Source organism: Aythya fuligula, chromosome 1 (genome assembly GCF_009819795.1).
Source record: "Aythya fuligula isolate bAytFul2 chromosome 1, bAytFul2.pri, whole genome shotgun sequence".
Lineage (NCBI taxonomy): Eukaryota > Metazoa > Chordata > Aves > Anseriformes > Anatidae > Aythya > Aythya fuligula.
This window is the reverse complement of record NC_045559.1, coordinates 82673850-82692116: the sequence shown is the minus strand read 5'-3', so window position 1 is coordinate 82692116 and position 18267 is coordinate 82673850. Positions and strand designations below refer to the sequence as shown.

Sequence of the window (18267 nt, the reverse complement as noted above, 5' to 3'; positions counted from 1 at the left end):
TGATCAGTGCAGTTTGGGATTTTATTTATTTATTTTGTATACCCTGAATAAAAAATTCTCTTTAAAGGTTTCAATTTCCCTCTATAATTTGTCCTGTCTAAAAAAGGTCTTTGGTCATCTGGAAACAAGACAACTAAACCATATGTTGCTATTGTAAGACTCACGTAAAATGTGCCTACAGACACATTACTTCTTCCAGTCCATTCTTCAACATAAAGGAGAGAGGAATGGGAAGAAAAGCATGTCGTTGCTTTTCTTCCTGCACTGACTCTAAGGATTCACTGAAGAGCTCCCTAAAGCTCCTGGAAAACAAAAGCAACAGCCAGAAAGCTTTCAGTATGGTGGGTTGTTTTTGCAGGAGATATAATGGTAAAAAATAATAATAATAATGTGTGGGTTAATGCAGGTGGAGTAAGAGATCGGCACTGGGGTGTCAAGGGATGAGACAGGGGACACTGGTGGTGGTTTGCTCATGGTCCTGAGCACGGAAGAGTGCTCTGCAACAGGAACAGCAGCTGATGCATGAGCTGCAGGAGCTGAGACTCTCGTGCCTGGCAGTCATGTGTTGACCACACGAGCAGCACACACTGAGCAGCAGAGCCAGCGTGGCACTGACCCTGCAGGGACTTTACCCAGGGTCTGTGAGGGAACAAAGTGCAGGAAGGGGGTAGGGCCTTGGACTTTGGCACTCGCTGCAAAACACGGGCAGCCATCAGCTGCGAGCAGAGCTCCTGGCTCTGGGGGTGCTGTGCACCATCGGCCGGCGCTTGCTCCCCAGCCCATGGGGTGAGCATCACACACCACAACTCCGGGGCTGGATGAGTGGCCTCCAAAATTACCCTTCGACTCTCTGAATGCGCTCCTATGAGCTGTGGATGTCACTGAGCTAGGAAGCGCTGGGAGCACTGGGGAGTGTAGAGGGGGCTCTCAAAGTGATTCCGGAGAAGCCTGAGGCGTGCCCTGAGCTTTCCAGACAGGATTTACTACTAAAAGTGACAGGGCGCTGCAGTTAGGGCGGCGAGCCACGGGAATCAGGCGGGAGGGCTGTTAGCAGAAGGGCGGCGAGGAAAGAAGCCACAGGCAGCTCACATCGCCCAGCAGGGCACAGCAGCGCTCCGTGGGAAGCAGGGTACTGATTCCAGCATGCACTCGCTGGGATTGTGTGGAAAATACGGGAAAATACAGGAAAATGTGGGAAAATCAGGGCCGAGGCCCGGCGCTGTCGGTCAGCACGGTTGCTATGGCGGAGGCGCGGGGCCCGCCCCGGCTCCCATGGCAGCGCAGCAGCCGCAGCTCAAGGCCAGGGGTCCGTGAAGAAAGCGGGGCGTAAAGATGGAGGAGGAGGAGCTGGGCGAGGAGGAGCACCTCCGCCAGGAGGAGGAGGAGGAGGACCAGGAGGAGAAGGAGAAGGAGGAGGAGGAGGAGGCGCTGTCGGAGCAGGAGGAGGAAAAGCAGGTGAGGCAGGCCCCGTGCTGGAGCTGGCGGGGGCAGCCGGCCTCGCCTCGCCTCGCCTCTGCCATTTACTGGTGCTCTGTCCCCCAGGAGCTGGTCCCGTGCCCCCTGACCGAGGAGATGCTGCAGGAGGGCCTCTCCCTCCTCTGCAAAACCGGCAACGGCCTGGCGCACGCCTACGTCAAGTTTGAGGCCAAGTACAAGTGAGTGCCCGACGTGCCGCAGGAGGAGGAGGCCTCCTCCCCGCAGCCACTGGCCATCGGTGGCTGGCCTCAAGCAGCGGGAGCATCCAGGACATGTTCACCACACTGCCCTGCTTCCAGTCTGTGCTTCTGCCCCAAGCCTGCACACAACACTGGTGTCTGAGGGGATACTGGTGTCCCCACAGTGTGAGAGGAGCCCATCCCTTGCCCTACCCTGTGGTCTCTATGGGCACCTGAGCAGGGTACCCTCTCACAGACACTTTAAGAAATACCCGCTCGAGATAACTGCTAAACTTTAAAATATGCACTTGTAAGTACGGTGCCATGGTGGCTTTGGGGCAGTTTGGAGCCTCCGCCCCATCCAAATAATCCTAGAGCTAACAGACCTCAGAAAGACCAGCCCTATAGGTGACTAGACTGGCTTTTTCCCACTAGGAAAGTCCTTACTCGCAGTCCTCGGTGTTGCCACTGCTGTCCAACAGACCCACCCCCCAGGTTTATCCTCTTTTCTGTTCTGGTTCTTCCCTCTCCTGACAGCTACAGTTCAATGGGAAGAAGTAATCCCTATGCCAGGAACGCAGGTCCACTCCCTGGCATTCAGCCTTGTTTAGAGCATATCTGGCCTGTCCCTGTTGCCTGCCTTTTTCCTCCTTCATGCAAGGCTTCCTAGGATAACAGGGAAGTGGGAGAGGAGGAAGCCCTCCTTCCCAGCGTGGTGAGGAGCTGGCAGCGGGGGGAGGGAATATGAGAGGTGTTTTATTCACATCCTCTCTCCCATAGGGACTTGACAGACATCAGCCTCCTCGAATGCTTCATTCACCTGCGGTATGTGGACTTGTCAGAGAACAAGCTGCAAGATTTGTCTCCACTGAGCAGCCTAACCCACCTGCTTTGGCTGAAGGTGGATGGGAATCTGCTTACCAGTGCCCGCATGCAGGAGCTGCCTTACCTCCAGATCATCAGCTTTGCTCACAACCACATCAAGGATATGGAAGGCATTACTCACCCCTGCTTAGCCAACCTCAGCCTTAAAGGTGATACAGACCACCTCTCTTTGCTCTTGTGCACATAGGAAGCTCACTTTGAGTGGGATTAACTCTCTCTCATTGTTTCTTCCTCCTCTGCACTCAGGAAATAAAATCCGGACAGCGCTGGGCCTGAGTCAAGCGCTGTTCAGCCTGCATAACCTGGAGCTGCGAGGAAACAAGCTAGAGAGCACTGCAGGGCTCAATCTGCCCAAGCTCAAGAGCCTCTATCTGGTAAGGGAGCAGGCAGCTTGGGAAACGGGAGTGAGATGCCGCAAAGCCTGGCATCTTCAGGCAGTGGGAGGAGGGGAAACACTGTCCCCTTCAAAGCAGCATCATTTACATGCTAGCCCATTCGGTTCAGTCTTCACAGCATGAGAGGAACGGATTTCAGAGAGCTGCAGAAACAAATCTCTCTCCTTTTGGGTAGATCCTTCTATTATGTCTGCTCAAACAGTGCAAAAGAAGTAGCAGCTGACCACTAATTGCTCTGCAGAGAGCAGGGAAGTTGGCAATGTTCGGTGCATTGCGTTCTTCCTTCCCAGCTGCCTAAGGGACAGCAGTTTTCTCTTCTTGGCAGTGTTAGGCAAGGTCACACTCCATGTGCTGCAGGACCTCAGAGGTTAGCAGTGTGCTCCAGGTGGCACAGGGGGAGGTGATGCCTCTTTCTTCTCTCTGATGGGCCTAATCAAATATGAGTTTAACAACAGCACAGTGATATGATTCATCTATCTCTTCAGCTGCCAGAAAAGAAACCGATTAAACATCACAGTGAAACTAAGATAGAAGAAGCAATTTCCTTATATCATAAACAATTGCCTCAGGGAACATTCACTCCTAGAGACACAAGTGAAGCAAGTATGTTAGCTTACTCCCATATATCACACAGCACTACAACTTGCAAAGACTAGATTGGTGTCCTCAGTCATTACCTCTGAAAAAGCAATTAAAGATGATAAAGGTTTTCAAAAACTACAGGGTTTCATTTCGTCAATACACCCTGACAGAAAGCACTGAGGAGATTGCTTGCTGAGATTGCCTTCTATTTTCCGGTGAAAAACTAGATCTTAGGGCTACAGGTGCTGGAAGAAGGGAGGAAGTGGATAAGTCACTAGATACAATATGCAATTTCTAAGTAAAAACAGTCACTTTAGTGGGTGATTGGAGGGAAGCAAAAGCAGCATCTATATTTAAAGAAATTTCCTGACATGGCTAAGGAATTCCTGAGCTACACATCTGGGGCAGGCAAACTGCAAGACATGATTATTAAAACTAGAACAACTGATTAATGTCTCAGGAGTCCTGTGGGCCTGAATTTGTCTCTCAAGTCCACCTGCTTACCAACCTGTTTTGGAGGGGGATCTCTTCCAGTACTGCTTTGCTTCCTGTGTAAAGATTTTGGTATTACCAGAGCCACAGGTAGCTGAAGCTGATGCCGCAAGGACAGGGTTCAAGGCATCCATCCGTTAGGAATTCAAAGGTCAATTTAAAGGAACTAAATCAAATTTGGTTAATGTATGACACAGTTACCCATGAAACTTGGAATTCACAAAGTCACAGCACTAGCTGGAAAACCAGGAGCTGAAGTGTGGTGCTTCAAACTGCATCAGCTTCCAGATCACTGCTGTCAGCAGGGCTGTGTTGCTTCCTCTTCATTGTCCAGCAGCGGTGACAAAGACTAGCTACAGCAAGGTCGGGGTACGCAAGAAGTGGAGAGGGAGCCATGGGCAACATTTTATAATAGTTGTCCCTATGAAATGGTGGCATCACATCCATGTGAGGAACTGGTATATTAGGCGTGGTGATGACGTGATCATTTAATTAAAGGTGTCGTTTGAAATGTTCTTTGATTTAAGGAAAAAAAAGGGGGAAAAATCCCTTCTTCATTGTCCTGTTAGTGCTTGCAGGGCCAGAGCCTTTGAAACTATTCACACTGGTGTAACGGAGGAAGCGAGAGTGATAGCAGGTTGCCATTCATTTCACAGCCCAGTGGTCTGTGAGCTCCCCACACCAATTCCCACGCACACTCCTGATTTCCTCTGAAGTGAAATTTACAAATCCACCCTGGCTTTTTTTAATTTGTTCACACTACCTTCACTAAATATCAGTCTTTCCGTCTTCTCGCATCAAATTATCCTCTTTACTTGGCCCAGCAGGTCCAGAGTCTCCCTTGTCCAATTTCCACTGAAGTCCTCCTTTTGTACAAAATGTCGTTTCCCAAAGTGACCCTGTCCCACAGTGTTCTCCCATCCCACCAGTTCAGACTGTGCCGCTTTGATTGAACGTGGGCATGGACCATATCACTGCCTGGGTGTGAGAAAGGCACAGAGCACAGTGGCACTGTTGTGGTTTAGCCCAGCAGGCAGATAAGCACCACACAGCTGTTCACTCACTCCCCCTCTCTGTAGGACCGGGGGAGAAAATTGTGAGAAAAAGATTTAAACTTGTGGGCTGAGATAAAGAGGGAAGGGAAGGGAAGGGAAGGGAAGGGAAGGGAAGGGAAGGGAAGGGAAGGGAAGGGAAGGGAAGGGAAGGGAAGGGAAGGGAAGGGAAGGGAAGGGAAGGGAAGGGAAGGGAAGGGAAGGGAAGGGAAGGGAAGGGAAGACGTGGTATGGAATACCCCCTTGGCCAGTTTGGGTCAACTATCCTGGTTGTGTCCCTGCTTCTTGTGCACCCCCAGCTCCTCATTAGCAGGGCAGTATGAGACGTTAAAAAGTCCTTGACTCTGCAAGCACTGCTCAGCAACAACTAAAACATCAGTGTGTTATCAACATTATTTTCCTCCTAAATCCTAAACACGGCACCATTCCAGCCACTATGGAGAAAATGAACTCTCCCAAGACAGGTGGTACCTCTCTCCCTGTCTCCTGTTCCCGTATCTGCATCCTTAGAGACTGCAGCCCTAAGCCACAGTTGCAAGTGAAGTCTGCTCAGCTCTGGGCTGGAGTATGTGGCGGGGATGATGTAATTGCCAAGGATTTCCCAAATTTGGCTGCCCAACACCATGAGCATCCTGATCCAGCTTTGATGCTAGCACTGCTGCTGGCCCGGGGCTGGGCAGGAGGCCTCTAGTGGTCTTTTCCAGCCAAAAATGTGCACTGAAACTATTGCTGAAATTAAGAACTTTGTGTTTCCCTATCTCATAACGCAGAGCACAGTGAAGTGAATGAAGTCAATGGTGGGGAATTTTAAACTGGGAAGACAAATACTTCCTGCCATAAAATTGTCAGATTTGTTGCAAGAAGCTGTTCTTTTGGACAGCTAATAAATATTATAGTAAGAAACACTTAAATCAACCAACAGCCCCTAGATCTTCTGCCAGGATCGTGCAGCCTGCCTCTCGTTCTAGAGGATTAGAAGGAGAGACTTCTTGGCAGGAGATTTTGGAACTGAGAGGGACTGCTGATTCACACCTTAAATACACTTGTGCTGTGCTCAGGTCCTTGCTTTCCATGCAGTTGCTCCCTGAGGCCGTAGGGGCTCAGATTAGGCACTGCCATGGACGGGGGTGCTGTGCTGGCAGTAGAGCAGGTGACTCAGTGCTACATGCCCTGGTAAATCTGAATCATGGCATGTCTCTACCAGCATAAACAGAAGCTGTGTTGGGAAAAAAAGGTCTCATCTGGGGTGTTTTTTGTCTTAATCACCAAGAGATGGTATGGGAAACTCTTTTACAGCAAACTTGGTCCCTGAACCTGAATACTTAGACCTCATTCGAGCAAGGCCCTGAGCAACCTCACACAGCCTTGGAGTTAGCCTGATTCTAAGCAGGGTGTTGGACAGAGACCTCCAGAGGTCCCTTCCCATCTCACTTTCTGTGAGTCTAACAGGCAGCAAAGATCCTAAACAGAGGTGCAAGCCTAGAGCTGCAGTCAAATTCTCAAGGTATTTCATCCTCTATCCCTAAAATTTCCAATGCATTTTTTTTTTCTTCCCTCCTTTGTTATGTATGTGTGATGCCCAGCTTCACAGAAGGCTGCTCAGGAGTGGTAGGGAGCCTGAAGGCTAGAAAGAGCTTGACAGGCCAGAAATAACTGCTGTTCCCTCTCCTGTGTGGCCCTCTTTTTCCTGCTGTTTTCCTGTCTCCCTGCTGAGGCCCAGAACGCCCTGAGGAGCCTTGAGGGCCTGGAGGCGCTGGAGCAGCTGACAACCCTGCACCTGCGGGACAACCAGCTCGAAGCCCTGGATGGATTCTGTAGCAGCATGAAGTGCCTGCAGTACCTCAACCTACGGTGGGTCCTCCTTGTTTTGTGTCAGGGCTGGAGCCCCCTTCATCAGGCTGTTCTCCCGTTTAGGTCCTTAGGGTTTTCTGTTTTCTCTGGAAGCTGAATGGGTTGATCTTCACAGCCTTTAGCTAGCGTTCAGGGCTCAGCTGTCTAGCACCGTAACAGCCAGGACTCTTTCAGGCTTCTCAGAAAAGCTCTACCTCTCCAGTCACTCTCTGATCCCACATCATAACTTTTCCTTCGTGTACTGGCCCTGAGCACAAGTGCCCTTTACTTCCAGGCATTTGCTATAAAGGGAAATGGCAGTATCAGACAATTCTGTTTGGGCACAGAGAAATCCAGAGATGCTGGATTTGTCCCCCGCTTTGGGGAGCTCCAGACAGATCTAGATCTTAGATCAGAGTATCACGCTGCTAAGTTTTGCTTTGTCTTGTCAGCTTACTGCTCTGAAGAGACCTTTCTACTTACATATATCTCTACTGCACACTGTGCTGCCTTTTCTTCAGGAACAATGGGATCAGCACCTTCGAGGAAGTGGCAAAACTGCAGGTGCTCCCCATGCTGAAGGCGCTGGTGCTGCTGGACAATCCATGCTCCGACGAACCCAATTACCGGCTGGAGGTCCTGGTCCTGCTGCCGCGCCTGGAACGCCTCGACAAGGAATCGTTCGAGCAAGATGAGCGTGCAGAGGCAAACGAAATCCGCCAGAAAAGGCAGGAAGAGGAGAAGGTAAGAACAGCACAGGGCAGGGGGTGGGGAGTAAGAAGTGTGTGAAGACAGAGGATCAGACATGCTGGTAAGCCACTCCTCTAGATTACGTGATGAAAGGGCTGAGGGAGGTCAGTCCCAAGGGCAGAGGAGCCTGCAACAGAGTGGGCTTCACAACCTGCTTGGCATTCCTGGCCCCAATAGCACAAGTGAGAGGTGAAAGGGAAAAAGAAGTCAGGCATTTAACATCTCTTCTCCTTCTTCAGGAAACAGAGGGATCTCTCCAGGGTGATATGACTGAGTGACCCCAGGTTTTAATACACATCTCCTGTGAAGATTTGGAGATGCCTTCCCCCACGTGTGTGGCTGGCAAAGCAAGAGCTGCAGGTGTCAGCGCTACCTTCACCTCGTTTTGCCCCTGGCAAAGGGAGCAGGGTTACCCGCCCTGGTCCTGGGCGCTGCCCTGAGTTACTGCAGTGTTTTTGCAGTCACTGCATGCATGTATGCTAAGCGGGCCCAAGAGGGAAAAGGGGAGAGTTACAAGTTGTCTGTTTTCATTTATGGCTCCAAAAATCCCACAAGATCTCCTGATTTGAATAAAAATAATTAATGAGACCGGAGCGCCTGGCACTGTTTATCCTGCCCACCCACTCCTCTTCCCCGGCTCCCTCACCCTCGTCTGTCCGTGTCTGCGCCCTGCCTGCCTCCCTCCCTTTCCCTCTCCATCCCCTACGTGCTGTTTGCAAAGCTGTGCCGAATCCTGACTCATCGCAGCTCCGGGTCACATGCTGCCGTCCCGGCCCTATTAGGGGCGGCTCCATCCTGCTGCTGCCGCCGCTGTTGGCTCAGAGGACACAGCATCTCCCCTTGAGGTCCCGCAGCCCTCCTCGGCTCCATCCTCCCTGCCAGCACCGTCTCAGTTTCTCGTTCACCCCTGCCCTCGGGAGGTAAGTGTCTCCCCGTGGCCAGCTGCATGCACCCCGTGCCCCCCAAACCCCACAGGGACCCGGGTCCCTGCAGGGGAGGACCACGGCTGAGCAAAACTCCCCTCGCTTCCTCCCCCCTGCTCCTCCCACCGATTTCTCCTCACCCCCCACCCTTCTCACTTTGCTCTCGTATTTTAATTTCAGGTGCTCCCTCCTTCCCTATCGTTTCAGGACCGTTTCAGATGCGAATCTGGGCAAATTCGAGGGGAAAGGGGGTTGGGGGGGGACACACCACAACCAGCAAATACAGGTGGTGCTCCCAAGGGCACTGCAGGGAGATGCTGTGGGATGGAGCTTTCCCCTGGGGGAAGGGGCTGGCAGTGGGGAGAGGCAGAGCTCAGTTTGGGTACCGCTGGGGGAAAGGACCCCGGCTGAGAGCAGACCCCCCCCAGCCTCCCGAGGTGCTGATACCGACACGAGAGCACAGCCCTTGGTCTTCCTGGGAGAAGGAGGGAGGAGGGGAAACGTTTTCCTCTCATCCCAACCCCACACCGCACGGAGGGAGGGGGGGCAGCAGGGAGAGGAGGTGACAGGCGAGCAGGAGGGAGCTGCATCAGCCACGACACTGCAGCAGTGCGGGCTTCCTGGCAGCAGTGCCCAGCCTGGGGGAACCGCAGCAGCAGCACCAGGGGCCCCAGCAGGCAGGGCTGGTGGTGCTGGTGGCTTGGGGCAGAGGTGCAGTGCTGGCCCGCTCAGCAGGGAAGGGGGCTTCCACGAAGCAGCGCCCACGGTGCAGCAGAGCAATGCCAGGGTGCCCTCTGCTCGAGGGAGGCTGCCCTCTCCTCCTCACTGTGTCAACGGGTTCCCGGCTATGGCTCTGTCCCAATCCCTTATCCCAGCTTATCCGCCTCTGACCTCCTTTCAGGGCGGTGCAGCTGATGTCAGGGATTTTCGGGTGGCTCTGTGCACTGTTCCACAGAGGGCAAACAGCAGGAGGGACAAGGGGAGGCAGCAGAAGTGGAGAAAAGGTTATAGAGAATGGAGGAGGAAGAAGAGATGCAGCGAGTGATGGAGTGGGGCTAGCAAGGTTGTCATTTGGCTTCCTTGGAGCTGCCCCAAAATAGAGCAGGGGGATGCAGGCAGAGGGATGTGACAGGGGAAACATCATCTTATAAACAGGGGCACAGCATCTGACAGAGGTCTTGTCGTCAGGCCCCCGCTGTGCCAAAACTCACTTTAGCAGGGTGCTGGTCCTCCCTCCCCTGCGGAGGCTGCTGGGGCACAGCCAGGGCACTGCTGCGAAGGCAGCTCGCAGCTGCGCAGGCACGGCTCTGGAGGAAGCTCCTGCGGTGTGTGCCAGATGGCGTGAGGAGCGCTGCCAGCACGGCTGAGGGGATCCCAGCCCAGATGGACACCGTGAAGGGCCCCCGCGCAGGCTTCAGAGAGTCCTGGTTTCCCCCAACAAAACTCCCCAGCACTGCAAGCTTTGGGTGAAACTTCAAAGCAGGGTGATTTCCTCACAGCCCTCTGATTTCCATGCACCAGATGCAGTGGGATCAGGAGCTGCCCCTGCCTTCCCCATCCTGTTTCTTAGCCCCTCTCCCTGCCACGATGCCCTTTTGCAGCAGCCCCAACACACGTGCATGGGCTAAGCTCCCGTGCTGGCCATACCCCATGCACACAGACCGAGGCATGATTCTGGCTGAGATTAAAAAAAAAAAAACAAAAAAAAAACACCTGATGCTCCAGGCTTGCCCCCCCTGCACTGAGTTCATGTGGTTCCAGCTCCACTTGGTTTTAAATGAATTGTCTGGGGGTGCCAGGGGGAGAAAACCTGGTGAAGGCAGGGGGTGGCAGTGGCAGACATTTGGCAGGATCCTGCTCCCTGACATTGCACAGCCCTGCAGCTAGCTGGGGGACGTGGGGAGACGTGCAAGGCCGGTCTGGGGGGAATAGGAAGGTGGGATGGGGTGGACAGAGCTATTCTGGAGACCAAATTCCAGCAAAAGAAGCTCTCCCAAGTGGCCATCCTCACCCACGAGCATGTTTTCCTCCTCGGGCTTCAACGAGTGCATCCAAAATGTCAGATTCCCTCACCCTCACCCCCCCACCCCTGTCAGACGGAGACACCTCCTCCATCCTGTCAGGCACGGTGGGGCCATGAGCTTTGGGCAGCCCCAGCACCTGAGCCAGCCATGTTTCCCTCCCTCTGCCCTCAGAGCTGTTCCTCCTCTGTGTCAGCACGCAAAATGGCTGCCCAGGCTGCCAGGGGATGGCGCCTTCCTGGGGCAGCTCCCCTCGCTCTGCGGAGGGGTGAGGAGAGGCAGAGGCACAGCATGGGCTCCCCTGGGCCCACTGGGGATGCTCCTCACCCCCCGTGGGGAAAAGTGAGGTGCTGGGAGCCCCGGCACCAGGCTGGGGCTGTGCCAGCTCAGCCCTCCCACTCTGCTGCCCGGGCTTCTGTGGTATTTTGTGCCTGCTGCCCTGACTCCCACTGTAAGCCCTGGGAAGGGCGGCACATACCTGCTGCACAGGGCAGGTGTGGGGTGCTCCCTGTTTGCTGTCTGGGTGGACTGAAACGGAGCATCAGCTCCTGGACAAAATACGGGCAGTTTCACATATTCTGGGCTCTGGACTGCATTTTTCACATCTCCCCTCCAGCCTAAATTTGCTTGGAGTTTGAGCTCCGGCCCCTAAGAGAGCTCTTCCCAGAGCGTCCTTCTTGCTGCCCAGACATTAGGAGGGTGAGCACCAGGTTCTGAGTGCAGTCTGAGGCCTCTCAGAGCTGAGCACGTCTTCTCTCCTGCTCACAGAGTCACCATGGCGGTCGAGAGGATCCATGCCCGAGAGATCCTGGATTCCCGTGGGAACCCCACTGTTGAGGTGGACTTGTACACACACAAAGGTACGTAGGTGAGGACGAGAGGTGCAGGTAAGTCCTGCCCATGCCAGAGGGGCTGGGTCTGCACAGCAGTCTCGGCCAAGAGCAGGTGGGATCAGTGAGCTCCCAGCAGACAGCATCCCAGGAAAGAGGCAAATCTGGTGCCTGCTTGTGACTCTGTGAGACACATGCAGCTGAGTGCCGTGTGGATGGCTTGGCCCAGGTGTCTGATAGTAGCAGGGGTTGTTAGCTTCATTAGCGTAGACATAATTATATATATATTAATGTTCTATCCACGCAATGCCCTCCTGTAGCTGTGCTTTTGCTCCTGGGACACGTTACAAGTTTGGAAGTACATCCATGGCCACGCTCATGGCGTTGGGGCAAGGTTTGTCCCTGAGATCTCTGTGCAGGCATATATGTGTCTCAAATGGAAGAGCTGCAACTGCCCTGGGCCAAAAGCTAAGGTGGGCTGAGAGGTGTGAGGAGGCTGTGTGGCATCCAACTAGTCTCTTCTTTCTTCACTGAGGTAAAAATCCAGCCCCAGTCTGGCAGCTGTGTGTCAGTCTGCCTCCGGACGGGGGCAGGTAGGGGCACCAGGACGAGGGCTGAAAAGCCAGATTTCTGCGTGTTATTTGTAGTTCTGTGAACAGCACAGACCTCTTAGTGGCTGAGATCCAGGTTTCCCAGTCTGGAAACTCGGGGTGGATTTCTTTCTGTTATGTTGGTGTTCCACCTCTGACAAGACCAGCCATATGCAGCCAGTGGGGCTGTTGGCATACATGATTGCTGTGTCTTTTTGCCAGAAGCAGAATGCATGAGAGCTTTCTCTCTTCATCCTCTGCTCTGCTCACACAAATGTTTTGCCCTCCCTCAGGCATGTTTCGAGCAGCGGTCCCCAGCGGTGCCTCCACTGGTATCTATGAAGCGCTGGAGCTACGAGACAACGACAAGTCCCGTTTCCTTGGAAAAGGTGGGGAGGTGCCTGCTCTGCACCCTGTGTCCGGGGCTGCCTGCTCGTGGGGCTCCACCAGAGGGTACTGCTCATCCGCTAACGTAATGTGACCTCCATGGGACCTTGGAGGCACAGGCTTAGTGTCACTGGAAGATCAGGCCTTGATCCTCCCCTCGCTGTCTCCCTCTCTCAGACTCTCTACTGGTCCTCTCCCTCCCTCTCTCCATTCTCTTCTTTGCCTCACCCTCTCTCTCTCTCTTTCTTTCTCTGTCTATTCCTTTCTTTAGGGGTCCTGCAGGCCGTGGATCATATCAACAGCACTGTCGCCCCAGCTCTCGTGGGCTCTGTAAGGATTTCTCTTTGTTCTCCCTTGTTGAACGCTTACTCTGTTCCGTCTCTTTCCACCTGATCTCTGTTTCTGCCTCTCTTCATCTCACTGGGCTGACAGTCACAGTGATGCTCTCTGTGAACCTGGGCACACCCCTCCTGCCCTCCATGCTTGTATGTGTCCGCAGGGATCTTTTCTCTGAGCAGAAAGGATTTAACCCTACCTGGTCCACTGCAGCATCTGTACGGCCTAACTAACGCCCTTGGCGCTCCCCGTAGAGCTCTCTCCCTCTTCCAGATGTGCTCCTCCTCAAGCACCTACTACCACCCACACGTCTGCAGCCTCACACCCTTTCTGTCCCACCTTCTTCTCCTGCAGCACTCACGGTGTGGTGGGCAATCTGGCAGCACCCCCTGCACGGCCTGCGGCCCTGCAGGGCGCTGGGTGGTGTCACATCCGTAAGCCCTTCACAAGCAAAGACCTGCAGCCTGCTCTGAAGAGAGCTGAGCTAATGCCACACATTGCACCCCGTGCAGCCTGCGAGGGGTCTGGCTGAGAGCCCAGCTCCCCTCAGCCCTGAGAAATGTGTGGCCTGGTGGAGGGCTCCCCACGTCGGGCCTCACCCTGCTCTCCACCTCCTTCCCGGGCACGGCTCCCTCCAGTTTACATTCGCTTGCTTGGGGTTGAGCATGTACTGTTTTGCCAAGCTTCTGTGTAGCCATAGCACCACAAAGCTCCCTGGAAGCTGCCAAAAGGCTGGGTAAATCCTCAAGTGAGTCCTGTGTGCTGATCTCTGTGTGGCCTCGCCTGGGCTGCTGCCGATCCTTCATCCAACGCAGGTGCACCTACAGCGCACTGCAGTAACATCATACTGGTTACCTAATCCGACTACATGCCAAGGCACTGATATCCAGAGCTTTGTGTGTATATATTCCCCCACAAGCCAAAAAAAAAAAATGTCCATGTCCCCCCTAGCTTCTGCATCAACATCTCCTTCCTCACAGAGGAGAGTCAACAACTCTTCCCAACCTCCCTTTCTCAGGAGCTCCTTCTTTCTTGCAGGGCCTCTCTGTTGTAGATCAAGAGAAGATTGACAATCTGATGCTTGAGATGGATGGCACAGAGAACAAATGTAATTTTTTTATTTGTTTTGGTCTGGGAATCAAAGAGCACAGGCGGGCGGAGGGAGGGTTGGAGTGGGCGAGACCAAGGCTGGCCTGGCAAGGGGACCTGTGGGGCAGGAGGGAGGCACTAGAGAAGCTTAACTCCTAATTTTTGCCCACAGCCAAGTTTGGTGCCAATGCTATCCTGGGAGTTTCGCTGGCTGTGTGCAAGGCAGGAGCTGCAGAGAAGGATGTCCCCCTGTATCGGCATATTGCTGACCTGGCTGGCAACTCTGATCTCATCCTTCCTGTGCCAGTAAGACTCTGTCCTTGGCATCCCCATTCAGAAACTTCTAAAGAAACTTCTAAGAATGTGTTGGGAGGTAGAGAAGGAAGGGATACAGGACTGAAACATCAGCTGAATGTGTTGTCAGGAAAGCAAGCTAAAGCCTGAGATTTGTCAGGGAAGGACTCAAGAACAAAACGCCTGTTCCTGGAGTGGTGCATAAGGTTCTGCCCTCCCCATCACCCCAAGGGGAGAGGGGAACTGAAAAAGGCTCAGGAAAGAATAAGAGAGATCAAAGATGTGGACCAGCTTTCATAAAGGGAAAGACTATGTAAACTAGGAGGTTTCAATATGGAAAGAGGGGCTGAGGAGGACACAGACGTTGTGGTGGAGGTTGATTGAGGATCAACCACTCCCTCTTAGTGCAAGAACCAGAGGGGCATCATGTGAACCCTCTGGGGCACGGTTCAAGAAAAGGGTAGCTGCCCTCTGAAGCTCCTTCACAAAGGGTATTATAGATGCTAATTTTTTCGTTGGGCTCAAGGAGAATGAGAGGCTGATGTAGTATTGCCGAATGCACAGATAGACACATACAGCTTGGGAGAGCTCCTAGAGTTAAACTGGTGGGCAAGTCCTCTCTGGTCGTTTGCTTTGAGCCACTGTTAGAAGGAGGATCCTGGGCTGTATGTGGCTGTGGTCTGATGCTCTGCAGCTGATGTGTTGTGTTATTCTGTGGGGTATGGTATGCTATGAATGGACGTAGTTACCCATCTAAGAACCTTGCCAGGTGGTACAAAGATGGGTTGCTTCAGCTCTGATTCTCTTCTGGGCTCTTCCAGGCTTTCAATGTGATCAATGGAGGCTCCCATGCAGGCAACAAGTTGGCCATGCAGGAGTTCATGATCCTGCCTGTGGGAGCTGAAAGTTTCCGTGATGCCATGCGCATTGGGGCTGAAGTCTATCACAACCTCAAGAGTGTCATCAAGGAGAAATACGGCAAGGATGCTACCAATGTGGGTGATGAGGGAGGCTTTGCCCCCAACATCCTGGAAAACAGTGAAGGTGAGAGCCACACAGTGGTGGGGTACCCCTGCCTGCAGTGCTGTGGCCAAGGCCTTTCTACACCCAGCTCACAGCATTCCCCAAACATTGGTTCAAAGTACGATGCCTTGAGGACATGAACCTCCTCCTGTGTTAGGGGATGGCTTCTAAGCTCCTCCTCCTTGGGGTGACCTTGATCTGTTCACAGACTCTCCATACAAATCTTTCATACATGTGCAGACCTTCCCAAGGCTTCTCCGTGACTTGTCACTGAGCTGTGGTATTGTATTTTAATTCTTGCTCATCCCTTTGGATGCAGCATCCACAGCCCCGTGGCATGTTCATGCTGTGCTCTGGGCTCCTTTCTCCCTCTCCCATCACACCATCAGACCGTCATTGTCATCTGGCTCTCAGGATCTTCCTAGGGGAGGTTCCTACTGGAAGTCAGAGCTCTCTGCATGAGCTGACTCTCCTGAATGCAACTCTCCTCCTTCCAGCTCTGGAGCTCCTCAAGGAAGCTATCGACAAGGCTGGCTACACAGACAAAATTGTGATCGGTATGGATGTGGCAGCCTCTGAGTTCTACCGGGATGGCAAATATGACCTGGACTTCAAGTCCCCAGATGACCCAAGCCGCTACATTTCTGCAGATGAGCTCGGTGACCTTTACCAAAGCTTTGTACGTGATTATCCAGGTGAGCTGCTCTGCTTGGCAGTAGGGAATCAGCACTGGTGTTGCATACGTAACAGGTGCATCCCTTTCATGTTCTGGGGATGGGAAGAGAGGTGAGTTTTGACTCTTGTCTCTTCTGTTGTCCCTTCAGTGGTGTCCATTGAGGATCCCTTTGACCAAGATGACTGGGAGGCCTGGTCCAAGTTCACAGCCAATGTTGGGATTCAGATAGTGGGAGACGACCTGACGGTGACAAACCCCAAGCGCATTGAGCGAGCTGTTGAAGAGAAGGCCTGCAACTGCCTCCTGCTCAAAGTCAACCAGATTGGATCCGTCACGGAGGCCATCCAAGCGTGAGTCCACCCTGCTGCCACTGCTGTTCTGTCAAAGGGCTGGTGGAGAACCGCAGCAGGGTGTCATGCTATTTGTTGGATGAATAGACCTGTGTCTCTAGCAGCGAGGATGCTGAGGGTGGGAGGAGAGGGTGCCTGGATCTCCCCCTACGCAGGTGGTGGGTAGTGGAGTGGGAGCTACTGATTGCCTTTTTTGTTCCTTGCAGCTGCAAGTTGGCCCAGGAGAATGGCTGGGGTGTGATGGTGAGTCACCGGTCTGGGGAGACTGAAGACACTTTCATTGCTGACCTGGTTGTAGGACTGTGCACTGGGCAGGTAGGTGAAACCCAGGCTGTGCGCAGGCTTGGAGGAAAATGAGGTGTGAAGACAGCATCCCCTGCTCGCCCCCATGGGGAAACTGGTGCAAGTCCTAGGTGTGGCTTACGGTGTTTTGTTTTGGGAAATGCTTTACAGATAAAGACGGGTGCTCCCTGCAGGTCCGAACGCCTGGCTAAATACAACCAGCTCATGAGGTAAGGGGCTGCAGGGACAGAAACACAGAAGAGAGAATGGGGAATAACTAATTGGTGTGGGAGAAGCTGGAAGCTCAAGGGCATAAGGGGGAACTTGTGGAGGAAATGTTAAGAAGACAAGGTACAGAGGTGAAAGTAGGAACCCGGGGAGATCTCTGGAGCAGACTCCTTCCCTCCGCCTTGGCATGGTGGTGTGCTCCCCCCGTCCCCAGCAGCTGGTGGGAACAGAGCTCCTCTGCCCCATTTCAGCTTCCTGGCTGATGCACTCCACCCCTCAGACACTCTGGTGCCTCTGATGCTCCCTCACAGCAAGGGCCTGATGTTTGCTGTCTCTCTCTCCTGCAGGATTGAGGAAGAGCTTGGTGATGAAGCACGTTTTGCTGGACACAATTTTCGCAACCCAAGTGTTCTTTGAACATTGTCCCCAGGGCACAGCCACCCTGCTGCTCTTTCCCACATCACAGACTCTGAATCCCCCTTCCCTCCACCGCTTCCTTTTTTGCTCTTTCTTCCCCCTCTGTCACCTGGTTTCCTCTCACCTCAGAGCCGCATGAGTTCAGGTATCCCTGGCTAGATGTACCCAGGTGAAGGTTGAAAGAGAGGTCTGCACCTTGTCCCTTGCTTTGGGGTCATAAGCATTTCTGGATCTAGGCATTTTGTGTCCTTTATTTTTGTGCGGGGCCATGTCCGAGTCACTCTGTTCACATATTAGACTATGGGAGCGTGCTGCCCAGTGCGCTTACGTTGTACACCAAAGTATGTGCCGTGAACATACGTGTGTCGGCTGGTGTCTTTGGACAAGTGTCGCACCTGTAGCTGTGTTTGGACGAGTGTCGCCAGTGGCTCGCTCTCATCGTGCATGTGTGTAGGTGTGCGTGTACTGGCCTACAGCGTCATCGTGCCCCAGGCGTGTTTGTGCTGAGCCGTGGTGGGACCCAAGCGTCTCTCCCTTCCACTCCGAGTGCTGTGCTGTGTTGAGCTGTGCTTGCCAGCAGCTTGGTGTTGAAGTGCACCACTGTCCATCACTGGCTGTCTGTGTGTGTGCTGTCAGTCTCCGGGCTCTGTGAGGTCTTGTGGGTCAGCGCATAGTACCGTGGGGCGATATATTAAAACACAGTCATAAAAAAAAAATAAATAACATGCTCTCATTCGCTTCTCTTGACCTTCTGTGTTTCCATCCCTCTTGCACTCCTTCACCCTCTCCTCCACCTCTGTCTGCTTTACCTTCTGGACAGCCCCTGCTCAGCAGAGCAACAGACTACAGAACCCTAAACTCAATTAAAATGTATTTCACACCTCAGATGCCTGGCTTGGCCTGATGTTTCTCTCTCTTATGTCACTATCTGGGGAATGGGAACATTTTGCCATTAGAGCAGAAGAGGATTGTGCAGAAAGGTAACTGAAGCAAGCAGAAGGGATTGGCAAGAGAAAGGCGAGGCTCAGGCACCCCTCCCCTGCTCCTTTCACAGGGGAATATCGAGGGAAGGGCAGGTGGGAGGGTGCCAAACCCCCCCCAAACCACACTGCACGAAGAACTGCTGGGCAGGGGTTTTAACCGTGTCTTGCACTGATGCACCAGACCCCCGGGCAGGCCA

At 53.3% G+C, this 18267-nt stretch overlaps 2 protein-coding genes across 2 annotated transcripts; both read left to right on the top strand.

The window, feature by feature from the left end:
- Positions 1-1332: 1332 nt before the first annotated feature.
- Positions 1333-7996, top strand: LRRC23 (leucine rich repeat containing 23). Its single transcript, XM_032207668.1, has 7 exons — positions 1333-1455; positions 1543-1655; positions 2436-2689; positions 2787-2914; positions 6776-6912; positions 7413-7635; positions 7881-7996. The coding sequence occupies exons 1-7, from the start codon at positions 1333-1335 to the stop codon at positions 7917-7919; spliced, it is 1017 nt and encodes a 338-aa protein (XP_032063559.1). The 3' UTR covers positions 7920-7996.
- Positions 7997-8432: 436 nt separating this feature from the next.
- ENO2 (enolase 2) lies at positions 8433-17970 on the top strand. The gene is made up of 12 exons (XM_032194833.1): positions 8433-8561; positions 11354-11445; positions 12299-12394; positions 12664-12722; positions 13767-13836; positions 13990-14123; positions 14933-15155; positions 15632-15829; positions 15959-16160; positions 16367-16475; positions 16614-16672; positions 17018-17970. Exons 2-12 carry the CDS (start codon positions 11361-11363, stop codon positions 17085-17087), a joined length of 1305 nt encoding a protein of 434 aa, XP_032050724.1. The 5' UTR covers positions 8433-8561; positions 11354-11360; the 3' UTR covers positions 17088-17970.
- The last annotated feature ends 297 nt before the right edge of the window (positions 17971-18267 follow it).

Excerpts from the sequence above, each read along its gene's own strand:
- ENO2 (XM_032194833.1), top strand. The coding sequence starts at position 11,361 with ATGGCGGTCGAGAGGATCCATGCCCGAGAGATCCTGGATTCCCGTGGG. Across the intron at positions 12,723-13,766 it reads CCCCAGCTCTCGTGGGCTCT|GGCCTCTCTGTTGTAGATCA; the intron begins GTAAGGATTTCT and ends TCTTTCTTGCAG. Across the intron at positions 15,156-15,631 it reads CATCCTGGAAAACAGTGAAG|CTCTGGAGCTCCTCAAGGAA; the intron begins GTGAGAGCCACA and ends TCCTCCTTCCAG.
- LRRC23 (XM_032207668.1), top strand. The coding sequence starts at position 1,333 with ATGGAGGAGGAGGAGCTGGGCGAGGAGGAGCACCTCCGCCAGGAGGAG. Across the intron at positions 1,656-2,435 it reads AAGTTTGAGGCCAAGTACAA|GGACTTGACAGACATCAGCC; the intron begins GTGAGTGCCCGA and ends TCTCTCCCATAG. Across the intron at positions 2,915-6,775 it reads AGCTCAAGAGCCTCTATCTG|GCCCAGAACGCCCTGAGGAG; the intron begins GTAAGGGAGCAG and ends CTCCCTGCTGAG.